This window comes from Vitis riparia, chromosome 4 (genome assembly GCF_004353265.1).
Source record: "Vitis riparia cultivar Riparia Gloire de Montpellier isolate 1030 chromosome 4, EGFV_Vit.rip_1.0, whole genome shotgun sequence".
NCBI lineage: Eukaryota > Viridiplantae > Streptophyta > Magnoliopsida > Vitales > Vitaceae > Vitis > Vitis riparia.
Window position 1 is genome coordinate 17,120,431 of NC_048434.1, and position 22,962 is coordinate 17,143,392.

The 22,962-nt window shown below is 33.7% G+C and overlaps 2 protein-coding genes across 2 annotated transcripts; both read right to left on the minus strand.

Moving 5' to 3' along the window:
* Positions 1-1,827: 1,827 nt before the first annotated feature.
* On the minus strand, positions 1,828-7,719 carry LOC117912710 (putative 4-hydroxy-4-methyl-2-oxoglutarate aldolase 2). The gene is made up of 2 exons (XM_034827394.1): positions 7,620-7,719; positions 1,828-2,537 (listed from the first exon to the last, which is right to left on the minus strand). The coding sequence occupies exon 2, from the start codon at positions 2,521-2,523 to the stop codon at positions 2,023-2,025; it is 501 nt and encodes a 166-aa protein (XP_034683285.1). The 5' UTR covers positions 2,524-2,537; positions 7,620-7,719; the 3' UTR covers positions 1,828-2,022.
* Positions 7,720-14,228: 6,509 nt separating this feature from the next.
* Positions 14,229-22,628, minus strand: LOC117912728 (isopentenyl-diphosphate Delta-isomerase I). The gene is made up of 6 exons (XM_034827419.1): positions 22,394-22,628; positions 18,796-18,851; positions 18,128-18,219; positions 15,438-15,540; positions 15,215-15,352; positions 14,229-14,827 (listed from the first exon to the last, which is right to left on the minus strand). The coding sequence occupies exons 1-6, from the start codon at positions 22,621-22,623 to the stop codon at positions 14,574-14,576; spliced, it is 873 nt and encodes a 290-aa protein (XP_034683310.1). The 5' UTR covers positions 22,624-22,628; the 3' UTR covers positions 14,229-14,573.
* Between the last annotated feature and the right edge of the window lie 334 nt (positions 22,629-22,962).

Sequence of the window (22,962 nt, forward strand, 5' to 3'; positions counted from 1 at the left end):
TATGATAAGAGGAGCGGCTGCTACATGGGTTTACTACCGGTATATAGCATAAGACTACAACCATATTGACTTGGAAAGTGTTACTATCTCAAATCAAAAGCATGTCCTATTATCTCCCATCTTTTCTTCCTGAAAAGGGTAAGACAATAAAGAGAACAGTCCTACAACACAACTGTAAAGCCGCTTCAGCTAGCTGAAATTTTTATTGCCCTCACAAGGAAACAGGGAAATCCATGTATTTTGTCATAGTTAGATCCAACTATTGCCAGCGTTTTGCATGGGTCTTTCCATAGCCAGGAACATAAAAAAAGAGACCGGAGGTCCCCTAGTCTTACGTATTCTTTGGATTTAACAAAGCTGCGAGGATCAGCATAAACTGGAGCATTAAACTATAGAACAGTACTGACATTACCATCCCACTAAGACTTCCACCGGAATCCATTCAAAGAGGTTTCCCAGTATCATGCGTGATTTCAAGAGCCAAACAGAATTATTTTGTATCAAATAAGCCATCCTAAGAACTAGATTACCTCTTTGATGTCACTGGCTGGGGGCCATATAGCACAAGATTTTGGAGGGTTTTGTGAATGTCATAACTAATCTTTACAGGCTGATATTCTGATTTGGAAGCGATCATGTAGGAAACTATTAATCGGTTTCCTAATCTCAACTTTCGATCAAATTTAGTCCCAAAGAAAACAAAAAATAAATAAGCTCCTCCCACAGTTTTCATAAGTTACAGGTTCACTTGAAGATTGGGAGCATTATGGTTGGCTTTGATTCACAAATCTTTTACTCTATTCCACAAAATCTACACACTGCAACTTGCTAACATCTTGGTTTTGCTTGGATTCAATTTTCTTAATGGATGATATGGTTAATCAACAAGATTAAGTTGGTTACACTAACATTTTGGCTAAGTAGAAGGGCCTCTCTGCTGCTTTGCCAGCCTACCACTTAATCTCCATCTCAACTGTAAGCCCTGTGGCACCTTTGGAGAGAACAGTACAAGAAATTTTCTGATTTCAGTTTCAATGGTGGTTCCAGATGCTGATTTCGGTTTCGTTTTGGTTTCAGTTTCTGATTTCGATTTCATTATGAAGTACTGAACCTTATAGCCAAAACGAATCAAGTTGGCACTGACGTGTACCCTAAAAATCTATCAATCATCAGGTTTCCCCAAGTGAAATAACTATTCTTATTTGGACCATGTATCTATAACAGACAAGCTTCCTTTCACTGGCTTTGGAAGCTTTCAGAGTTCTAACTTTGGCTGTCAACTATTACTTGGACCTTAAGGCAATGAACTCAAAGATCGGAACCTTAGGGTGATGAAGTGAAATCAATACACAGTAGAGATAAAGGAAACAGGAGACTCACAACTCAGTTTCAACTGATCTAGAAATCCACAAGACCAACAGCACAAACTCTAGTCCTAGAAGCTAATATCCCAACCCAGGAGGAAAGAAGAAATCATGATGTCAGAAGCTAACATTTCTAGTAATGGAACAAAGGTTACTTTCTCCTAAACTTCCTGTTCATGGATTTAACATCATTTCAAGATTTTAACCTTTCATCTTTTCGCTTAGCAAGAATGTGAATCTTCTACCCTTTTTTGTTCTTTTAGAGAGGCAAGATTTCCATTCCACCCTCCATATATAACTCGAAAAAATGTGCAATGATAATGAATCCAGGAAAAACAAACCTAAACCATCTAGCTAGGCTATGCAGATCTTTCAGATATACTTCTTGCAGTACTTGAATTGTTGACATAGGGCCTGTATTTTTAGACATTTAACCAAAGGCGGAGAAGATTAGAACAAAAAATAGGAAAACACAAGGTAGACATTTATCCATGGTGGACAGAACAGCATACTTCCATTATCACATATTTGGAGAATAGTACAAACATCAAGGCTCTGAAGTGAGCTTAAGAACACAAATTTACCAACAAAGCAATACAATAAAACTTACTTCCCAGAAATAGCTTCGTGCAAGTACTGGTTTCAGAGGAAAGGACGCTTAGACAGATAACTCAGTTCGGGAAATCAGAATTCCATCAGTATCTGCATAAAGCCATTCCCCATCGGAGATTCTTGTCCCAGCAATGGCTATTGGTACATGTTTCTCCCCAATCCCCTTCTTATTGGCTTTCATCGGGTGGGAGTTCAGAGCTCTTACCCCAATATCACAACCATTGATCTCATCAACATCCCGTATACAGCCATTGACCACTATACCTGCCCATCCATTATTCTGAGCTTGCACCACAGGATTGCCCCCCAGAATTGCACACCGCATGCTTCCACCCCCATCAACAACAAGAACTCTGCCATTACCTTTCTCCTCAAGAAACTCGCGGATCAAGACATTATCTTCAAAGACTTTGAGGGTAACAATTGGCCCAGAGAAGACTGGGCGCCGACCATAAATCTGGAACACGGGCTGCAGTGCCCGGAGCTCTCCACTAACAATTAGCTGTGGGTTTGCATCACAAACTTCAGCGGTTGTGACCAATGCCATTCTATTCCAAGTACCTTCAGGGGAGGACACACACTGAATTTATTAAGATTCAAACAGGAAAATGATAAAGATTCAGTTTTACCCTAAAAATATTAAACACAAACATTTCAGAGAATCTACCATAATGTTTCAAACATTTTTTAGCTTTCCTGTTGTGATAGTTAAACCAGAAATTACAAAAAACCATCACATCAGTCAGTTTTTAGAAAGGGAGATTTGAGCAAACATCCAGCAAAGAAAAAGCTATTAACTTATTATTCCCTATTGGATAATATCTCACCATTTTAAAAATCAATTAATAACAAGGAACTTTCAATATTCAAAATAACAAATCTCTTCAAAATCCTAACCTTAATCTAGTTCTAATCTACCACCACTAATCCACATGCATTACCACCACTGCTGTCTCCAGAAACTCACCACCCAAAAAAATTACAAATTAGAACTCTTTGACGGTTTCTGTTTATGCTACGGTCCTTATTTCTACGGTGTTTTTTCCCCCAGTACAGAAACAATTTGGTGCATGACCCTTGGCAGAAGAGACAGTAGGAAACAGAGCCTTTCTGAAGAAAGAGGTTTTGAGTGACCAGGTAGGAAAAGATGATAAAAGTATAAAAGGATGATAAACCCAACCCTAGGGTGTACATAACGAAAGCCAACTAAGCTAGATTATACTCAAAGGATAAGGTTTAAAAATGTTTGTACAATAAGCCCAAAAAAGAAACATAAAAATAAAGTTGATCCCACATCATCTCCGACATCTTCTAAATGTTCTCAAAAATCCTAACATTCCTCTCTCTCACCACACAATCCACAACAGAGAGAGACACATGATCCTCCAAAGAATCTTGCCTCTGATAGAATTCTCAAAACACTTGAAAGAAATCACCAACATATCGCAAATACTACTAGGCTGAACTTGCTCCATCCATCCCAGCCTATGAAAAACTTTTATGCCACAATCCCAAAGTAATCGGACAATGCAAGAAGAAATCATCAATCGTCTCTCTGCTCCTCTTACAAAGGATGCACCAATTAAGGCTAAGGGCTTTGAAAAGCCTTCACAACTGCAGTATGTCATTGGTATTTATCTTTTTATGTGTCACTAACTGAGCAAAAGCCTTGACCTTAGAGGAGACTTTTGATTTCCACAAAAGATTAGTTGGGTAGAAAGGAACAAAATTTGAGACAATGGATAAGGCTAAAAAAAATTATTTAACTAAGAAAATTCCCGAAGAGGACGATATCCAAGCTTTTGCATCTGGAATTGAAGGAGTCAAATGAACAAGGAAAAGTAAGGACTTTAGTCTTTCAAGATCCACAATCTCCTCATCAGTTAGATTGCGTCTGAAGACTAGATCCCAAGAAAATGAAGTGTTATTACCCAGAATAGCTTAAATAGGACAAGTTTTAGTAGTGGTGATTTTGAAAAGTCTTGAAAATTGTAAACAAAGAGGTTAGTCGGCACCATAGATCTTCCCAAAAACAAATTCTAGTCTCATCACCTACCACAAAGCGAATGTATGTAGAAAAGACTTGAAGAATATGAGCAATAGCCTTTTAGGGGCAACGATGTGACCATCTGATTATATTGGTGGCATCTCATTTATTAGGATATGTCCCATAGATACTCAAGATAACATGATGCCAAAGGGCAAAACCTTCCTTAGGGTACCTCCAAAGCCACTTCCCTAATAAAGCTTTGTTCCTTATAGAGATTTTCTCAAACCCTAAACCGCCAAATGATCTCTTTTACCCTCCCCAGAACTTGACCATAAAAAATCACTTTGTAATTTCTCAATCCTCAAAACTATTGAAGCTGGAACCTTAAAAAGAGAAAGAAATTAGCTTGGGATGTGCGACAGACAAAACTGAATTAGGGTGATTCTACCTCCTAAGGACAAAAAGACTTTTTTCCAACCTCCTAGAGACTTTATCCAGCACTGGATCCCAAAAGGAGAGCGAATTTGGGTTCTCCCCTAAAGGGAGACCCAAATACGTTAAAGGTCAATCAAAGACTACACACTCAAGCAGAGAAGCCAACCTTGTGGTTTGGTCTTGACTAATGTTGATTGCCGAGAGAGTGCTCTTATTTAGATTGATCCTTAACCTTGATAACCGCCCAAACACCAACAAAATTAGCTTGAGAGAATGCAACTCTTCAAATGATGCTTTAGAAAAAAAGATGGTGTCGTCCACAAATTGTAAATGAGACACCTTGGTCCTATTTCTACCCACTAGAAACCCCTCGAATAAACCTCTCTCCTCCGCTCTCACAATCAATCTGCTTAAAGCATCAACCACCAAGGTGAAGAGAAAAGGAGAGAGGGGATCTCCTTGTCTTAGGCCTTTGTATGTCTTAACCCACCTCTTAGCATTTCCATTTACTAAGACTGCAAATGTCGCCGAAAATAAGCATCCCCTCATCCAGGACCTCCATCTTGAACTAAACCCTTTTCTTTCAAGTACATGGTCCAAAAAGTCTCAATCAACATGATCATATGCCTTTTCAAAATCAATTTTGAAGACTACCCCTTCCTCTCTTGATCTCCTTTTCTCATCCACCAACTCATTAGCAATCAAAACAGCATCCAGAATTTGTCTCCCCTCAACAAAAGCACCTTGAGTTAAAAAGATGGTGTCTTGGAGGACTTTACGCAATCGCCCTAATAGAACTTTGGCTATGATTTTGTACAAGCTAGTAACCAAACTAATGGGTCTATAATCTGAGATCATATTTGTTTGACTCTTTTTTAGCACTAGAGCAATGAAGGTAGCGTTTGTGCTTTGATTGATTATTCCATTATTGTGAAACTCTAAGAACACTCTTAAAAGATCATCCTTAATCGTCTCCCAACACTCCTAATAAGAAGCAATGGTGAAACCATTTGGTCCAAGGGCCTTTTCCTTATTTAAATGTCACACAGCATTGTGAATCTCCTCTTCCGAAAAAGGGCAATCCAACCACTTAGCACTCTTTGCTGAAATAGGAGACCAATCCAAACCTTCAATCCTCCAAGAACCATCTAAAGGCTTGGCAAATAACTTCCCAAAATGGTGCTTAATCTCCTTCGAAATGCTCTCAAACTTTCAAAAGGTCTAGCTTAGCTTCATGAAAGAAAAACAACCATGAAGTACCTTGAATGAATAGACAAGTTTGAGAATAGAACAATTATATGGAGTTTATCAAATATGATAAAGGAAAACCACAAGTTCAGAAAGAGTTAACCTTCAACAAATTATAAATAAGACCCAACTTAACGCCAACAAGGAACATACCAAACCCTCCAAACTATAAATCAAAATATGTAAATCTACTAAAGCCACCCACTAATGGACTATCAAATCCCAATACAAAGAAAATCCTATACACTCAATTTTTCTAGTCACTGTGCAGCATTAACATGCAACTGGCCTGCATGAGTAAGAAGGACTGAATCTGAATCAATCAGAAGGGGCCTGTAAAGACAAGGGGAAGCTAAAAAAAAGTGTAAGATAAAGTAGTAAGAGAAAACCTAATATGGCATAATGGTAAATTAATAGTTGAGGATGAAGCTTTGTCCTTTTGCACTGAAAAATGAATAAAAACTTACTTTGAACTAGTCACAAACTCGGCACCTCCACTTTTTTATGGATCGGATAGTTCTGTACCTTTTCCTTTATGTGATCATGAAATTGGCATACATAAGACATTTTCATAAAACAGAACTTATCATTATTTTCTCTAAATTTTAACTACTAACAAGTAAGATTTCACACTCTCCTTAAACCTCACCAAAATTCAACAAATCTAATTTAAATTCAAAGGTCCAATAAAGTCTAATCAATGGCGTCTGATCCATACCCTCACAAAAGATCAAGATCAGCTGTTGTTAGCCAACTGAGATTAAGCTACAAATTAATTTATGGGCAAAAAAAAAAAAATAGAAACCAAGAATCTCAAATTTCAATATCTTTCATCCTCAAGATCCAAATCTGTCCAAAAAAACCAGCTTTCCAATCAATCCTAATAAGATGCCAAAGATTAATATCCTCACTCTTACTCATCAGAAAAAATAAATAAATAATATCCTCACTCTCCATTTGGTTCCCAAGAAAAGTTTAAAAAAAACTGAAGTTGAGTTGTGAAAAAGTTCAAAACACGGGATCCTCACTCTCCGTTTGGTTCCCAAGACATATTTAAAAAGAAAAAAGGGGCTGAAGGTGAGTTGTGAAAAAGATCAAAACATGGTATACAGAATTCAATTTCCGATCAACCAATTATTCTCTATGGTTGATATCAGTTAGGAGAGAAACCTCCAATCAGCATTACAATGTACACATAACAACAGAGGAACTAGAAATTTCAACTTCAAATATATGCATCATCAAGATCCAAGACCGTCCAAACGACTACAAGTTTCCAATCAATCTTACCAGAAAGGTACACATCACTTTCTCGACGACCGTTGGGGCACAAGAAAATGTAAACTCTTGAAAGAAAATTCACTCAAACTCAACTGAGCTGTACAACGCCATAAGATAAGATTAAAAAAAAATCTTGATTTATTTTCTTCTCGATTTTGTCGGCAACCAAACAGAGTCCAAAATCACAAAACAACAGAAAATTTCACTAGAACTTTAATTGAGCTGTCAAACGCAAAACCATAAGATTCAAAAAAACTTGATTTATTTTCTTCTCCATTTTCTCGGCAAGCAAACAGAATCCTAAATCACAAAAGGAAAAGAAATTTTCGCTAGAAATTTAATTCAGTGTCCAACGAAAAAAAAAAACACTATTCCAGGAAATTCAAATTATTTTCTTCTCCATTTTCTCGGAAATCAAACAGAGATTGAAAGCGCCAAGGAAAAAAAACACTCAAACTCTAATTGAGCTGTCCAACGCAAAACACAAATTTCAAAAAAAAAATTTCCTTTCTTCTCCATTTTTTCGGCAACCAAAACAGAGACAAAAGGAGCTCCAGATCCAAACCAGAACAAAGAATGAAGACAATAATCTGGCTTTTAAAAAATAATATTTCGTTTGTGATATCTTCCCGAGAAATGGACCGATCAATCAGGACCGACGGAAGGTGATTGGACGGCTGAAATTTTACCTTCCGGCGAACTCTCCAACTGTAGACTGTCGGAGATGAAACGGGTGTCGTTTTTTGGCTGCGACTTTTGAGGGAGAATTTAGAGAGAGAGAGAGACCAAGAGGGGCTCGACTTTGAACTGTTGCGAGCGCCCATAAATAAGAGAGAGAATGTGGATCCGTGTACCTGTGGTTGACAGTGAAAAAATTCACAGCCCAATGAGCTTGAGCTGTCATTTTCATTTCAACCTCCTTCTTTTCATATCTTGCAATTAAAAATAAAAATTAGTCATTCTTTTTTATGAATTTTACTAAAAATTAACTAAACTAGGTTGTTTAAATTATTTGTTTTTATCAAATTTAAGAAAAGGTTGTAGAAAGTAAAAATAATTTTGGTTTTAATAATAAATATATTTAAATTTTACACCACATTCATTATAATATGTCGATAAAAAAATTAGTAATATGTTTGAAAATTGTTTTCAAAAACAATTTTTTTTCACTTTAAAATTTTTTTTATTGAAAATAAAAAATAAATAAAATGTTTTGAAAACATATTATTTTTTAAAACGAATTTAATAAATTTAAAAGTATTTTTTATAAAGTGCTCTAAAAATAATAAAAGTACTTTGAAAACATTTACATTAATATATATTTCATATTTTCATTCTAAAATCAAATGTTATTATAAATTTTGGTTAAATACATCTAACCCTCGTAAGTTTTGTAATTTCATTGTACACCTTCCTTATTTTGAATGAAATGGGAGATGAGTGAAAAGAAAAAACGAAAAGGATAGGAAAGGTATGTGATGAAGTTTCAAACATTGTTACATGTATTTAACTAAAACCTCAAATGAGGTAAATGAAATTAACCCTAAATTTTTAACAACTATTATCAAAATATAAATTTTTTCAATTAACAAATATTCTCTTACTTTTCAAAAACTAATACAAACATACTTTTCCTATCAAATCATGAGTTATTTTTTCTATAACTAGATATGAAATATATTTATAATGTGGCATCCCGTGGGTGTTGAGTTGTTCGATTAGAGAGGTCCTTTTGAGCTGTCATGAGTCCTTTATTGGTACAACAAAAGGAAAAAGGTTTGAAATGTTGCTCTGTTGTGTTTGTTTTGGGCTTTGTAACAGAAGAGGAATATAAGGGCGTGGGTGTTGAGTTGTTCAATTAGAGAGGTCCTTGAGAAATAACACGGGTCCTTTATTGGTAAAAAGAGGAGAAAGACTTGAAAGGTTGTTCTTGTGTTTGTTTTGATCTTTATGACAGAAGAGGAATATGATGGCTTTTGACAATTATGACTGTACGGATCAAATAATTAAAAAATTCTTTTTTATATATTTTTTGGAATTGGGTTGGATTGTACATTGAGGGTGGTTCTTTATAGTTGTTAAACTTTGTGAATTGGGTAGGCTCTCAATAGGGTATAATAACGCGTTTTCATGTCTTCGTGCTTTTTTATCCTTCTTTCTTTGTATATTGCATGTATACTTTTTTTTTAATACAATTCTTATTTACCTATAAAGAAAAAAAAAGTAATGTGGAATGAAAGAAGGTATAAAGGAGGCCTATAAAAGGCATCATAAGAGAGACAAATACAAATTACTCCCAACCAATCAATGAAACGAGAGAGATTTGTTTTTTTTTAAAAAAAATTATATATTTTTTCAAAACAAAAAGCAATTTCCTAACTCATTTTTTACATAAAGTAATTTTTAAAATACTTATAATAAAAAATTTATTATTTTTCACAACAAATTTTAGGTATTATTAATTTCTTTTATGTCGCGTTTTGAGCAATAATTAAAAATATGAGGAATAGACTTGAAACTTTTGTCCACATAAGTAAAAAAGCAAATCCAAAAGTAAGAAAGAAAAAACAAAAGAAAATACAAAATAAACATAAAATTAATAAATTATTTTATATACCACTTCAAACTTTTTTCACTTATTTAAACTTTTTATATAAAAATTAAATAATTTTAAAATATATAAAATTTTAATTATATTTCACTTTTCTTTTATATTTTTCATACTAAAAAAAAAAATTATTTCCAGAACCAAACATAATTTTAATATAATAAAATTTTCTTTGTAGAATGAAAATAAATGTGAATACTCTTGTGCTATGAAAACTAAAATAGTTATTAGTGATTTCATTCAAAACTTATGGAGGGAAGGGTGAAGTTGAGATTGTTGGGCATTGGATGAAATGTGAATGGATTTGAGCGTGGAGGGCATGGAGATTGACTTCATTTTCATGGAACAATTATTGCCTTGGCCGCCATGATTTCATCACTAATACCCATTTGATGGTGGAATGTCATGTCAATTCCCCAATGGCTGACTGGCCATCGGTTGTTGATGGTGATATATTATAAATGTGGTAAATATTTTGGTCAATCTACTTGTTTTAAATTTATTTATTCATATATTTGGTGTCACCCACTTCATTATTTTCTTTTTCAAATAAGTAATCCATTTCTCTTTTCCAAGTCAACTTTGAAGGTGGGGGAAAAGTAGTGTTTGAAGTTTGTATTCACATTTATAACAAGATATAAAAACATTTTAATATAAAGAATTGTTTTTTTTTTTGTCATATGAAAAAATATGGAAGAAAATTAAATATAATTAAAATAGATTAAAAATTGACTTATTTTTAAATAATTCGATCTTTATATTGATGAATTAAAATAAGTGAAATGAATTTGAAGTAGCAAATAAAAATAATTTATTATTTTTAAATTATTTTAATTTTAACAAAAATTCAATTAATATTTTTACTTTAAAAATTAGGAGTTGATAAAGAAAATTAAAACACAAATGGGTGATTTTTGTAATTTATATTATTTTTATTTTACATCCAATATTTGGAGTTATAAAATTACATACTAATAGATTATATCTTCTAAATCCTCTTTCTGTGGGTTATGTTTAGTTCTCGAAAAGTATTAAAAAAAGAAAAAAAAAAGTCAAAAAAATAGTTTTCTCATGTTTTGTTTCACTATACAAAATATGAAAGAAAATTAAATATAATTAAAATTTATACTTTTTAAAATTATTTAAAAAGGTAAATAAACTAAATAAATTTAAAGAAGTATATAAAAATAATTTATTAAATTTTATTAATGGTAATTCAATTTAAAGAAGTATGTGAAAGAAACCAAACATAGTCTTCTGGTAATTCAATTTTTTTATTAATGGTAATTTGTGGTTTGACACAATTTTATTTATTTATTTAGATTGAAAATTTAATTTTTAGCACAAGATAGAATGACCCAATAAAAAAAGAAAAAAGAAAAAAAAAAGATTAATTGCAAGTATTTAATTTCATATTATATGTTAGAATGATGACCAAATCTTGAAGTTCATGTGAGTAGAACAAATCTTCATGATTCACCATGCTTAAACAAATCAGAAAAGCTTCCATCAAGATCTTTTTTTCTCTTTTTCTCTGTTTCTTCATAGTAAAATATGCCTTCAGTTCTCTACTTGATTTAAGAAAAGGTTATTTATGAAGGGAAGGGACCACTTTCTTTGTTGAAGAGTGGAAGCTTTTTCATTTTTTCTTTTCCCCTTTTTCTTGCCATCCAAACAGGGTGGTCACTGAAAAGTTGCTTAGATCCGGGATTTAAGATCCATCCCATGTGAGTGGGGAAAGAGTGGTCATGGCAGCATCCGGAAGAAAAGGTTTTATTTTTTATTTTATTAAAAAAAAAAAGAAAAAAAAAAGCCTCCACAAAAATAAGGTTGTATTTGACAACTATTATTAAAAATAGTTTTGTATTATTTAGATTAGAAAATAGTTTTCTATAACAAATTTTTGACAAAAAACCATTTTTTGAGAACTTATTTTTAAAATATTTTATTTTTGAAACAAATTTTCTGTATTTTAAGTTGTTTTTTATAAAGCATTCTTAGTAATAATTGAAAATATAAAGAATGTTTTGAAAACTTTTATACTTTGCATTAATTGTTTTTATGCAAAATAAGCTGGAAAGACTATTTTCATATTATTTCTAAAAGGAGTTTTGTTTTTCAAAATAATTTAAAACTGTTTTTGAAAATTGTACTTAAGAATTGTTTTCGAAAACATTCTCAAACAAGTCCTCCTTGAATTTTGTGTAATTAGACTCTATTTTTGTTTCTTTTTTCTCTTATTTATCAAGAAAATTTAAAGCTAAAATGTTATGAGAAATTATTAGTAAAAAACCCCAACAAAATAAAAAACTTGGAATTTGGATAAGAAATTAATTTAAAATAAACTTGCAAAGTTTCAAAATTGAAATCAAAATTTTACCCCAAGTAAAGGGATATTTGGTAAAACTTAATATTTATTACTTAATTATTTAAGTTGATTTTAAGTTAAATTATACTTAAATTGTTAACTTAAGACTTATTACTTAATTTTTACTTTAAGTATTAAGGTTGTTTGATAAAATTAACTTAAATTTTATTCTAAATCATCAAATTAACATATTTATCCTCATAAATTATAATTAAGACAAATGAGGTCACATAATAATGAAGTAGGAGAATAGATCGTAGAAATAATTAGGGCAATGGTGGTAAAAATGTAAAATGAAGATGTAGATTTAAGAATAAATTAATTATTTTTACTTATTTTTTACTTTAAGTCATGTCATTATGTTATTTTACCTAACATACTTAATTTACTTAATGACTTAAATTAAATTATTAAGTCATTTTAAGTTATTAAGTTGGTTTACCAAATACCCACTAAAGGGATATTTGATAAAACTTAATACTTATTACTTAATGACTTAAGTTGACTTTAGATTAAATTATGCTTAAGTTGACTTAAAATTGATTAGCGAATACTTACTTTAAGCATTAAGAGTGTTTCATAAAATTAACTTAAATTTCATTATAAATCTCAAATTTACATATTTATTCCTATAAATTATAATTAGGGCAAAGAAGATCGAGTACCAATGGAGATCATGAAGTAGGAATTTTTTTTATATTTTTTGATAGGTAAATAAGAATTGTATTAAAAGAAAGAAAATATACACGTCGTATATGAAGAAAAAATGACAAAAAGGCGCGAAGACACGAAAACCCACTACCACACCCTATCATGAGCCTACCCAATTCACAAAATCTAATAATGATAAAGATCCGTCCTTAATGTACAATCTAACCAATCCCAAAATAGATACAAAAAAAAAAAAAAAAAAAAAAAAAAAAACCTAATTGTTTGATTTGTGCTTTCAAAGTTGTTAAAAGACCTCCTATTTCTCTCCCACTAGAAAGCCCAAAACGGAACAACTTTCCAAGCTTTCTTCCTCTTTTTACCCACAAATGACTCATGCCAACTTAGAATGACCTCTTTAACTGAACAATTTTAACACCCACTGAATGCCAAAAAGTGCAAAGATCAACTGCCACAACAAACGAGCTTCCGAACAATGGATGAGAATTTGGTCACTAGTTTCTTCTTCTTCCTTGTAACATCTGAAGATGTGATTAAGACAAATAAAAATAAAAACGTAAAATGAACATGTGAACTTAAGAAAAAGTTAATTATTTTTATTTATTATTTAAAGATGTTTTTTTTACTTTAAGTCATTCAATTAAGTTATTTTATTAAATATACTTAATTTACTTAATAACTTAAATTAAATTATTAAGTCGCTTTAAATTATTAAATTATTAAGTTGGTTTAGCAAACACTCACCAACTTCTATACTTACACCTCACTCAATTCTCGACAAAATGAAATTCCACATATAACTAACCCAATCTAACTCTAAACTAAGATACTCAACTTAAGTCCAATCCAACCCCATTTTTCTAAAGTAGGGTTAAACTCGGATTGATCGAATTAAACTTAGGTTGCTTGAATAAAACTTAGGTTGCTCGGATTAAACTCAAGTTGATCAAGCTAAATTCGAATTGGTCGGGTTAATTAGATTGGATTATTCAAAATTTATTCATAGTGGGGCTTTTTTCCCCTTAAAATTCTATATATTTATACCAAAATTTAAATAATAAATAAGACAAAATTTCAAGATAGCAATAAAAAGTAAAAATAAACTTATACATCTTTTTTTTAAAAAAAATGAAAAAGTATATAATATAATTATATTTTAATATTTTTTTTCCTTTAAAATCTAAAAAGAAATGGGTGCAAGATTGAACTCAAAATCTGGAGAAATAAGAATCAAATAAAAAAAACAAAAAATTAAACCCAAAAATGTAAATAAATGAGATTTTTTCAGAAGGGGATTGTGATTAGATTAGATGTCACTTTTTGATAAGGTAGATAGACAAAAGAAAGAAAGCAGAAGAAGCAACATGGTGTTATGTTCTCTGTTCATCCTAGTGAGACAGACTAAAGAGATTTCCATGCACCCATACAACACTTAGACGGCATATGACTGTAAACAGCATTATTCTCACTAGTTAGTCTATTACAGAGCAAATGTGGATTTGTTCTTTAATTTAGCCCCTCAAATATGCTAAGCAGAAAGCTCAATTCAATTTCCTAATCACAACTTGAATTTTCAACAGAGTGGATGGACTAAGGACCCGTTGAGTTACAAAATTTCAAAGATACTAATTTAGAATGAGCCTAGCCAATAAATGAACTAAAAGAATCCTGCATCATGAACTTTATTTGCACTCTTACTGAACCCCAAACATCAACAAAAACCATTCAAGATAACGATGAAACTCAAGATCACCAATGGTAGGAAAAGAGGCTTCTTCCTGTGGTTGGAAACCACCAAGCCAAATTTGAATTACCAGTTCCAAATAGTTCACAAGATATGACTCCAAATTGGACATAACAACATACAGATACGCGTTCACGACAAAATTAGAAAACAAGGAGGATATTCGCACACCTTTGAAAAGAGGGGTTTGGAACTCTTGCAGCCAAATTTATTCCAAGTTATGTGATAGCACTGAAGGTGGCTGCTCTTTTCCTTCAAGTCAACTTGTGAATGGTTTTCATATCTGCAGCTTCAAGGAGGGTCCCCTTCTCAACATGGTCCCACCACTTGAAGAGGAAGTTGTCAACCACCAGTCTGAACCAAGGGGACAGCTTCAGACCTTCCTCACCAGCATCCGCTTTCCTCAACAGCTCTTTCAGATCATTCCGGGACACATACTTAACATCAGCAACTTCATCAGGGTTTGGATTCACATTAACATCTCGGACAATGAAGAGTAGATAATCAACTGTAATTGTGGAGATAAGGAAAAAAGGGTCAACATTATAGTTAAAGGTAGAAACACTCACAACTGGCAGTATAAACCGGGCAGCTGGCTAAGCTAATGAGCTTTACAATGGATAAAAACAGGTTTTGAATAATGTGAAGGCTATGTATAGCCTAGGAATATGTACATAGCCTAGGAATATGGATTTTCCATGAGATTCCATCGGCAACATCATTTTGTCAATCGACAGCCATGCATTTTGTCAATCTTGGTTCGTTTATAGCCATTACAACTTGAGCTTAAAACTTATGCCCTGGCTCAAAGCTTCAGACAACTTTATGAAACAGTTAAAACAAAGCACCATATAAATCAGTTGAGATTTGAAATAAATCAAGTTCAGATTATTACGTTCATGCTCTCCCCACTTGCCATCTGATGGTGCCTTGTAAAGCATGCGGCCCAGTGGAGTGAACTGATCAACAGGTGCATCTTCAGCAGGAATGCCGAGTTCATCCAACAGCTTTCTTTGTGCAGCATTCCGCACTCCTGGTTAGTGAATGAACAAAGAACTAAGAAAAGTCATAGTGACAAAGCATAATGGCATTCCAAAAGAAGAAAGAAAATGGAATACCAAGCGCATTCTCATCAATAAGCTCTGATTCACGGTAAAGAGGATGGCTGCAGCAGGTGTTTGTCCACACCAAAGGGAATGTCACCTTTGTGGCAGACCTTTGCTGTACAAGAAACATGCAGAAAGAACACAGCATGTGATTCTCAAATTCTGGCTGATGTTTACAAAGAATGCTATATCTTGATAGAATCAGGGTGAAACAAGAGAACACGCTGCGCTGTATTCTATGCAGTATCTAAATGGCAAGAACAAGGGGACTCTGAGGGTGGACCTGGAACAAGGGTGCTTTTGAGAGTGATGTGCTTCCAATTCTTATTTTAAAATTATGGGGAGTCCTTGCTTTTGTAGGGACCAAGGCAGGAGGATGTCCTGTTATGATTTTACTCCCAAATTGAGCACAGACTAAACAGTTAATGTTGACTGGACAGTATGAATAAGATGTCAATAGAACACATGACATATATGATAGGTACCAAAAGGCATTGCTAGAAGGAGAGAATACTAAAAATCTACTCCCTTATTTAGATCTCATCTAATCTACAAAATCAATTAAAGACATTGACCTTTTCTATGTAAAATGCTAACCCATAATACTAGATTTCTAAGGACATAGCACTTTAGAGATTGAACTAGTTGCTCTTCACTTTCAAACACTCTTCAATTCCTTTCCTTCCAAATCGTCCAAAAATTGCACAGGAGAGCGATTTTCCAGACTTTCTCGTGTTTTTTCCCACAAAAGAGTCATGTCAAATTAAAAGAGCCTCCTCACCCATAGAGGGTAGGACCCACACATTGCCGAACAAAGTGAAAAGAAGCTGCATAGTGTAGGAGACTATAATCCATTGATTCCTCTTTGCTTTTGCAAAGGAGATGTCTGTTCACCAATGACCACCCTCTCTTCTAAAGCTGAACTAAAGTCAACATCTCACCCTAACTAGCTTCCCATGCAAAAAGCCTCACTTTAGATGAGACCCATGAATTCCAAATAACGGCATTTGAAAAAAGGAATGGCATGCCCTAACTTCAAAATGGAATATAAAGATTTAACAGAGAAGACTCATTCCTTGAGACCATCCTTATTACCCTATCCTTCTCTTCCCTCTTCATGAACCTTCCTTGTAGCCTTGAGAAACAAGCCTCTACATTATCTAGCTCCCAATCATTCAAGTTCCTAGAGAAACAAGGATTCCAATCCATACCCCTCTTCCCAGGATTCCAATCCATGCCCCCCTTCCCAGGATTCCAACGGTTGGCCCCTTTCCCAAATCATCCTTAATATCCTCCACCCGAGCTTTTTTTGACACTATTAAGGCATACAAGGAGGGGCAAGACAAACATGAGGGTTTGTCCCCACACTACCTATCCTTCCAAAACTTTATCCTCCAATTTCCCATCTCAAAGGATACTCTACCACTGACCAGGTCCCATCCCATTCTGATATTTTTACATACCCCAACCCCATACCTTTCCCTCATTTTGGAAGAACTTCCATGAATAACCTTTGTCCAAAATGTTTCTCCTTTTGAAGCATATGTCCAACACCGTTTTCCTAAAAAAACCCTATTACGTAAAGGAAAGCCTCTCATTACCAGGTCCCCCTTTCTTTTCTCCTTGCAAATAATTGATCATTTCACTAAATGCGTCTTTTTCTTCAAAATCCCACCTTCCCAAAGGAAATCTCTCTAAATTTTCTCAAGCCTCAATCTAACCTCTCTGGGCATGTTGAATAATGACATAAAATATACAAGCAAATAGGACAACATACTTTGTATCAAGGTAAACCTCCCCCCATTCAAAATATATTACCTTTTCCGCATTGATGGTCTTCTGCAAAATATTTCTTTCACACAATCCCAAATTAATGTTGCTTTTGGATACAGGAAGCCCAAGGTAAGTAGTTGGAAGCTCCCCAACCTTACATCCCAAGTCTACAGCCAAAACTTCCACATCAGCCACCCAGCCAAAACTTCCACATTAGCCACTCTACCTATTAGAATCAATTCACTTTTCTCAAGATTAATTTTCAGCACCGAGATAACTTCAAACCACATAAGCACCTGGTCTAAATGTAACATTTGACTTTTTTTTTGTTGTCCTCTCCCTTTGGGGTTGTGCCCTTTGGCACCCTTTGTATATGTTATGTATACCTTGGTGTATGGTATCCTTGTTTGTCATTTATAAAATTTACCCTTTTACTTATCATATATTTATGAAGAAAACATTATTTGACCTTGTGTGGTCTCACAAAAGAATAGAGTATTATTTACAAACAATAAATGGGATGCTCCCACCCCCTTACCGCCCTTCACCCTAAATCCCCACAAAAAAACCACCCTCCCTGACCCTTTGCCATAGACTGTCGAGTGGCTCCGTTTCCAACACAAATAGATAGGGATACTTTGTTTTGTTTTCCCTTCAACTTCTCAAGGATGATGACAAAAGGTAAAATCCTCCAAAAACTACAATACCCAAATTTTACAACAAAAACTTTCTATGATGATATAAATTATACTGCCCTAGTTAGGCATAGTCTCATTACGTACTCTATGATATAAAATTATTTGTGTAGATTTTTATATGATTACAAAATGACAATAAATGAACCACTGAACAGCCTAGTCAAGTTCCATATTTGCACCCACACCATGCAAGCAGGAAACTTGTCACTTCCCAAAAATTCAACCACATACCTGAAGGAGTAATTCATATTTCGAGTTAAACAGAAATACACTGAAAGCTCTATGCAGCAAATTCTCAGATTCAATCTTTTCCATCAAATGACCTGCAAATGAGCAGTAGCTCTGAATGATGAGTAAACCAAGATATCCATACATTGAAACATCAATCTGATGTCACATTGTGAGTGCAATTCATGCATGTGGACAGCGATTTGTAATAATGGTTCCTATACTCAACCAGCAGGAAACACAATAGAAAGTTCACTTCATATTTCAAAACAATAAAGAGGCTTGAAAGAAAAAGGGCCCTCACTTTAGAGAGACCATTCTTTTAATGATTTAATAGAGGAACTCCTTTGTTCCCAGATTAAAATTAACGTGCAGCACACAATAGAAAAAAGATAAACAAAGAGAAAGCCCAAGAAGCAGTGTCACTCTGGGAAGAATGAAATTTCAAATAGCAAAGCAAATGTTATTATTACAGTGAAAAGAATATTCTTCCAGGGACATGAGACAACCAGGTTCTAAAACTAACATGACAGCATCAGCCTGAACATATCAGTTAAGCAAGAGAATATATGCCTGAAAGAAACTTGTTCAAATGATCACAATTTTTACAGTGTAATAACCAATAATCATCACCTCAACACAGAAAGTAGTAACATGGAAATCTTACTTACAATTGTATTTGGTATCATGACCAACAATACGATCATTCTCATCCACCAGAATACATCTGAAAAGGGTCAGAAAGAAAGAAGTATTACAATAACTAGGAAGAAACATAGGCTTCCTGTATTGCTAAACAGAGAACCTAATTAATAGGTTTGGAATAGAAGCAAGGGAAAATGGCTCCAAATGGAATGAAATACTAAAACAAAATTAAATTAGAAAATAAAATAACCAATTTCATCAAAACAATGACATGTGGTTTTTAAAGTTCAAAACATTTTAGCAACTCAGACATACAGGGTAAAATACAGAACTGATTAAAAGCTACTAAAAAACATATTAGTAATCAAACGAATACACATCGATAGAAGATATAAAACTACTTCAACCAACAGTAGTTCTACCTGTGCCTAATACTGCACATTAATTTTCGGTCAGAAACTTGATTGATGAACACAGTGATTGAATTACTGAACAGTCATCCAAGAGTACACAAAAGGCAACTCATATAGAGGATTAGAGAAAGAAATTCTCAATGTAGTATCCCAAGGAAGATAGATCAATATATCTAGAAGAAACACGGTTCAATGTCAATATATTATCCCTGTTTGTCTATCTAGAAAAAATAACTCCTACATTAAAAGGCCTCCTCAAGCATCATAGTTGTAATGAGATTGAATGTGCCCTTGAGGTATGGCTCAAGTGAAAAGGGCATGGAGAACAAGCGGACAGAAGAAAAAAAGGTTACCTATAATCAATGAGATTGAATGAGTTTCAACCCTTAACCAGATAACAGACGACTAATGTAACAAGCTCAACCAATCTTGGTTACACCCATGGATGCAGATAGATTTCTCTGGTTTAGTGTGCAGGTTACGTCGTTCTCTATATGGCTTGAAACAATCTCCTCGAGCATGGTTTGGCCGTTTTAGTTCTGTTGTTCAAGAGTTTGGCATGCTTCGCAGTACAGCAGACCATTTAGTTTTCTATCATCATAACTCCTTGGGGCAGTGTATTTATCTGGTTGTTTATGTGGACGACATCGTCATTACAGGTAGTGATCAGGATGGTATTCAAAAACTAAAGCAACATATTTTTACCCACTTTCAGACCAAAGACTTGGGGAAACTCAAGTATTTCTTGGGAATTGAGATAGCTCAATCCAGTTCTGGCGTGGTCCTTTCCCAAAGGAAGTATGCTTTAGACATCCTGGAAGAAACCGGTATGCATATGACGTATATGCTCTAGCTTGAGGGGGAGTGTTGAATATAATGTATTTATAATATATTATCTTTCCTTGTTAATATAGGTCACATGTATGGTAGTTAGGACTCCTAGCCTTGTATATATATATATATCTCAATTGTAAGTAGACATTACATGAATGAGAATTAAGGTTTTTCTTCTTTCTCTCTCTCTCTCAACAATTTCAATGAACAAAAAAATAAAAAATAAAAATGGAAGCTCAAATAGCAACAACAACATTATACAAATCCTGATTAACTGCACCTTACAACCAAACTACAAACCCCTTTCCATTTAGCATGCTACTAGAGAGTAAAGTAGGACTTTGTTTCAGTTTTGAGTAACCGGAATCCTACTAGATTATCCATATATCAGATCATCAAAATTGAAGCCATTGAGGGGAAAAGTCTTCTAGTGCTATTGCTATCAAGGGTATTACACCTTTTCTATTTTGATTTCAGCATTCACTGTGGACCCAACAAGAGTTGAAATCCCAATGCAAAAGAAATGACTATCTACCCCTCTTAAAAGTATATTTAGGGGCTGATTTTAATATGTTAAAAGCAAAGAAAGAAAAGTACAATTTATATATATATAAGATAAGCCAAATAGATGTACGAGGTTCAGTTCATCGGGTGCTTTCTAAGTTCTTTCATTTTCTTCATTTCTCAGCAAACAAAAAGAGGGTTGAGCAAAAGAAAACAACAAAAGAGATTGATAGAACAGCAACATGCCAAATACAAACAAAAGATTATCAATCAAATTTATGAAGATGACAAATTATATCATCATCAGTGACCAAATATGAGAAGAGCCCGTTCCTGTAATTCACACAGAAAAAACAGGTCAATATAATTAACCATATGTTTGGTCAGTGGAAAAAAAAAATGTGGGGAAACCAAAGAGAAATCAGAACTGCAAAACTTGCATCCTTCATTTAGAGCTCCAAAAACAACAACCTCTTTCACAGCTATTGCTTTAGCTGAAGTGAATTAATAATTTTTTATTCACAAAAAAAAAAAAAAAAAGAAAAACAAAACAAAATAAAAGGGAAGAAAAAAAAGCTTCTCAAGGTTCCAGTTCCTTTTTCCCAGCAACCAAACAATGAGCAACAGCCAAAAATTAAAATAGGAATAAAAATAAAGTGTTCCATTAGCACTTTGACAATCATGGATTGGATTGGAAATAAATAAAACGTGCAAAATTCAAAGAATCAAATCTAATTCCTTTTGACAACTGAGAAAAGGCAAGACCCTCCACACCAAAAAGTAAAAATAAAAGGTAAAACCGAGAAAAGGTCATGTTGATTAGGACACCCAACCGACCATGGAAAGTTTTGTATTCTTCAGAAACTACAAGAAAAGAAAACTTACAAACTGGAATTTTTCAAATTTCTTTCCTTTTCCTTCTTTTTCTCAGCAAAACTTTTTCTTCACATATTTCTTTCTCAGAAGCCAAACACATGGCAACAGTAGGAAGGAGACAAAACAAGTTGTACTATCATCAATATGACTATCACAATATTGAATTGGACATACAAATAATACCGAAAAGTCAAAGTCGGACAATCGAATGGAACTCTGTTCCACGACTGAGGACATGGTAAAAGAGCATTTCAAGGGAAAAAAAAAAAAAAACATGAAATCTTCCACCAAACTGAGGGGTTAAGTTTCTCACGTTCCGAAAAAAAAAAATTGTTAAAAAGAGGAAGGAAAAATGATCGCATTTTCTTTTATTTTCCTTCATGTTCTCACCAAAAGAGAAGAAAAATGAGTGGGTAATCATCACCATCTAAATAGAACAGTGAAGATTGAAAGTCAAACCATCGAACCTTAGCCCTCTTACAACTGAAAAAGAGCAAGAAAATTTTAGAAAGGGAAAAAAATAGAAATCAAATCTTCCACTCAACTAAGCAGTTTCTCATTTTTCCAATTACCAAACAAAATAGAAGAAATCCAATAAAAACGCCAAACAAAAAAATCACAACCAAAATTTTCACTTTCCTTCATGTTCTCGGCAAAAAAAGAAGAAGGAAAAGAACCGCATCATCATCACCATCGCGATCACAGATTGGATATAAATAGTAAACACAACATCAGTAGTTCACAGTCAAACCACCGAATCCAACTCCGTTTGGCAACTGAGAAAAAGCAAGAAAAAAAAAAGGCAAAAAAAAAAAAAAAATCAAATCCTACAAATTTTCACTGATCAACAGGCTACGAACATGAACAACTTCTACTCAGTCGAGCAGAGACAAAAATCCAACCAAAAAGTTCCATTTTCGTTCAGTTTCCTTGATTTTCTCAGCATCCAAACAGATCAAAAACAACGAAAGAGAGTACAGAGAGAAAAGTGACTCACTCGTCCTCGAACATGAGGCGGCGCTGAACAGCGTCCATGCCGGCATCAACAGCGTCACCCATGGCGGTGGAGCGGGTGGAAAAGGACAGAGATGCCCTCCGAAAGTGGGAAGCGAAGGGGAGGCTTCTGGTGAGAATCGGAGGGAATTTTAGAGAAAATGATGGAGAAATTTGAGGGAGAGCGCAGTGCTTCGGAGAAGCAAAAGTATATAAACGAGAAGACACAGACATTTGGGTGAGTTTTAAGATTGGAAGCGACCACATATTAAAAATCTATATATATTATTTTTATTTGTGACTTGTTATTATTATTATTAGGAAATATTGTAAATGTGGATTTGTATAATCTTATTTTCTTAAATTTATTTTTTTTTTTTGAAAAAAATATTAATATTATAATTTTTTTTATAGAAAAAAATTCTAGGCATGATTGAAAAAATAGTGGGGAAAAATGATTAAAAGACTTTTCTTATTTTTTTAATAACTCCCATATTAAATTACCAATACTTTTAAAGTTTAATCCAATTTCATTTATCTAAATTTGGAAACAAGTAGAAAAAAATTACTAAC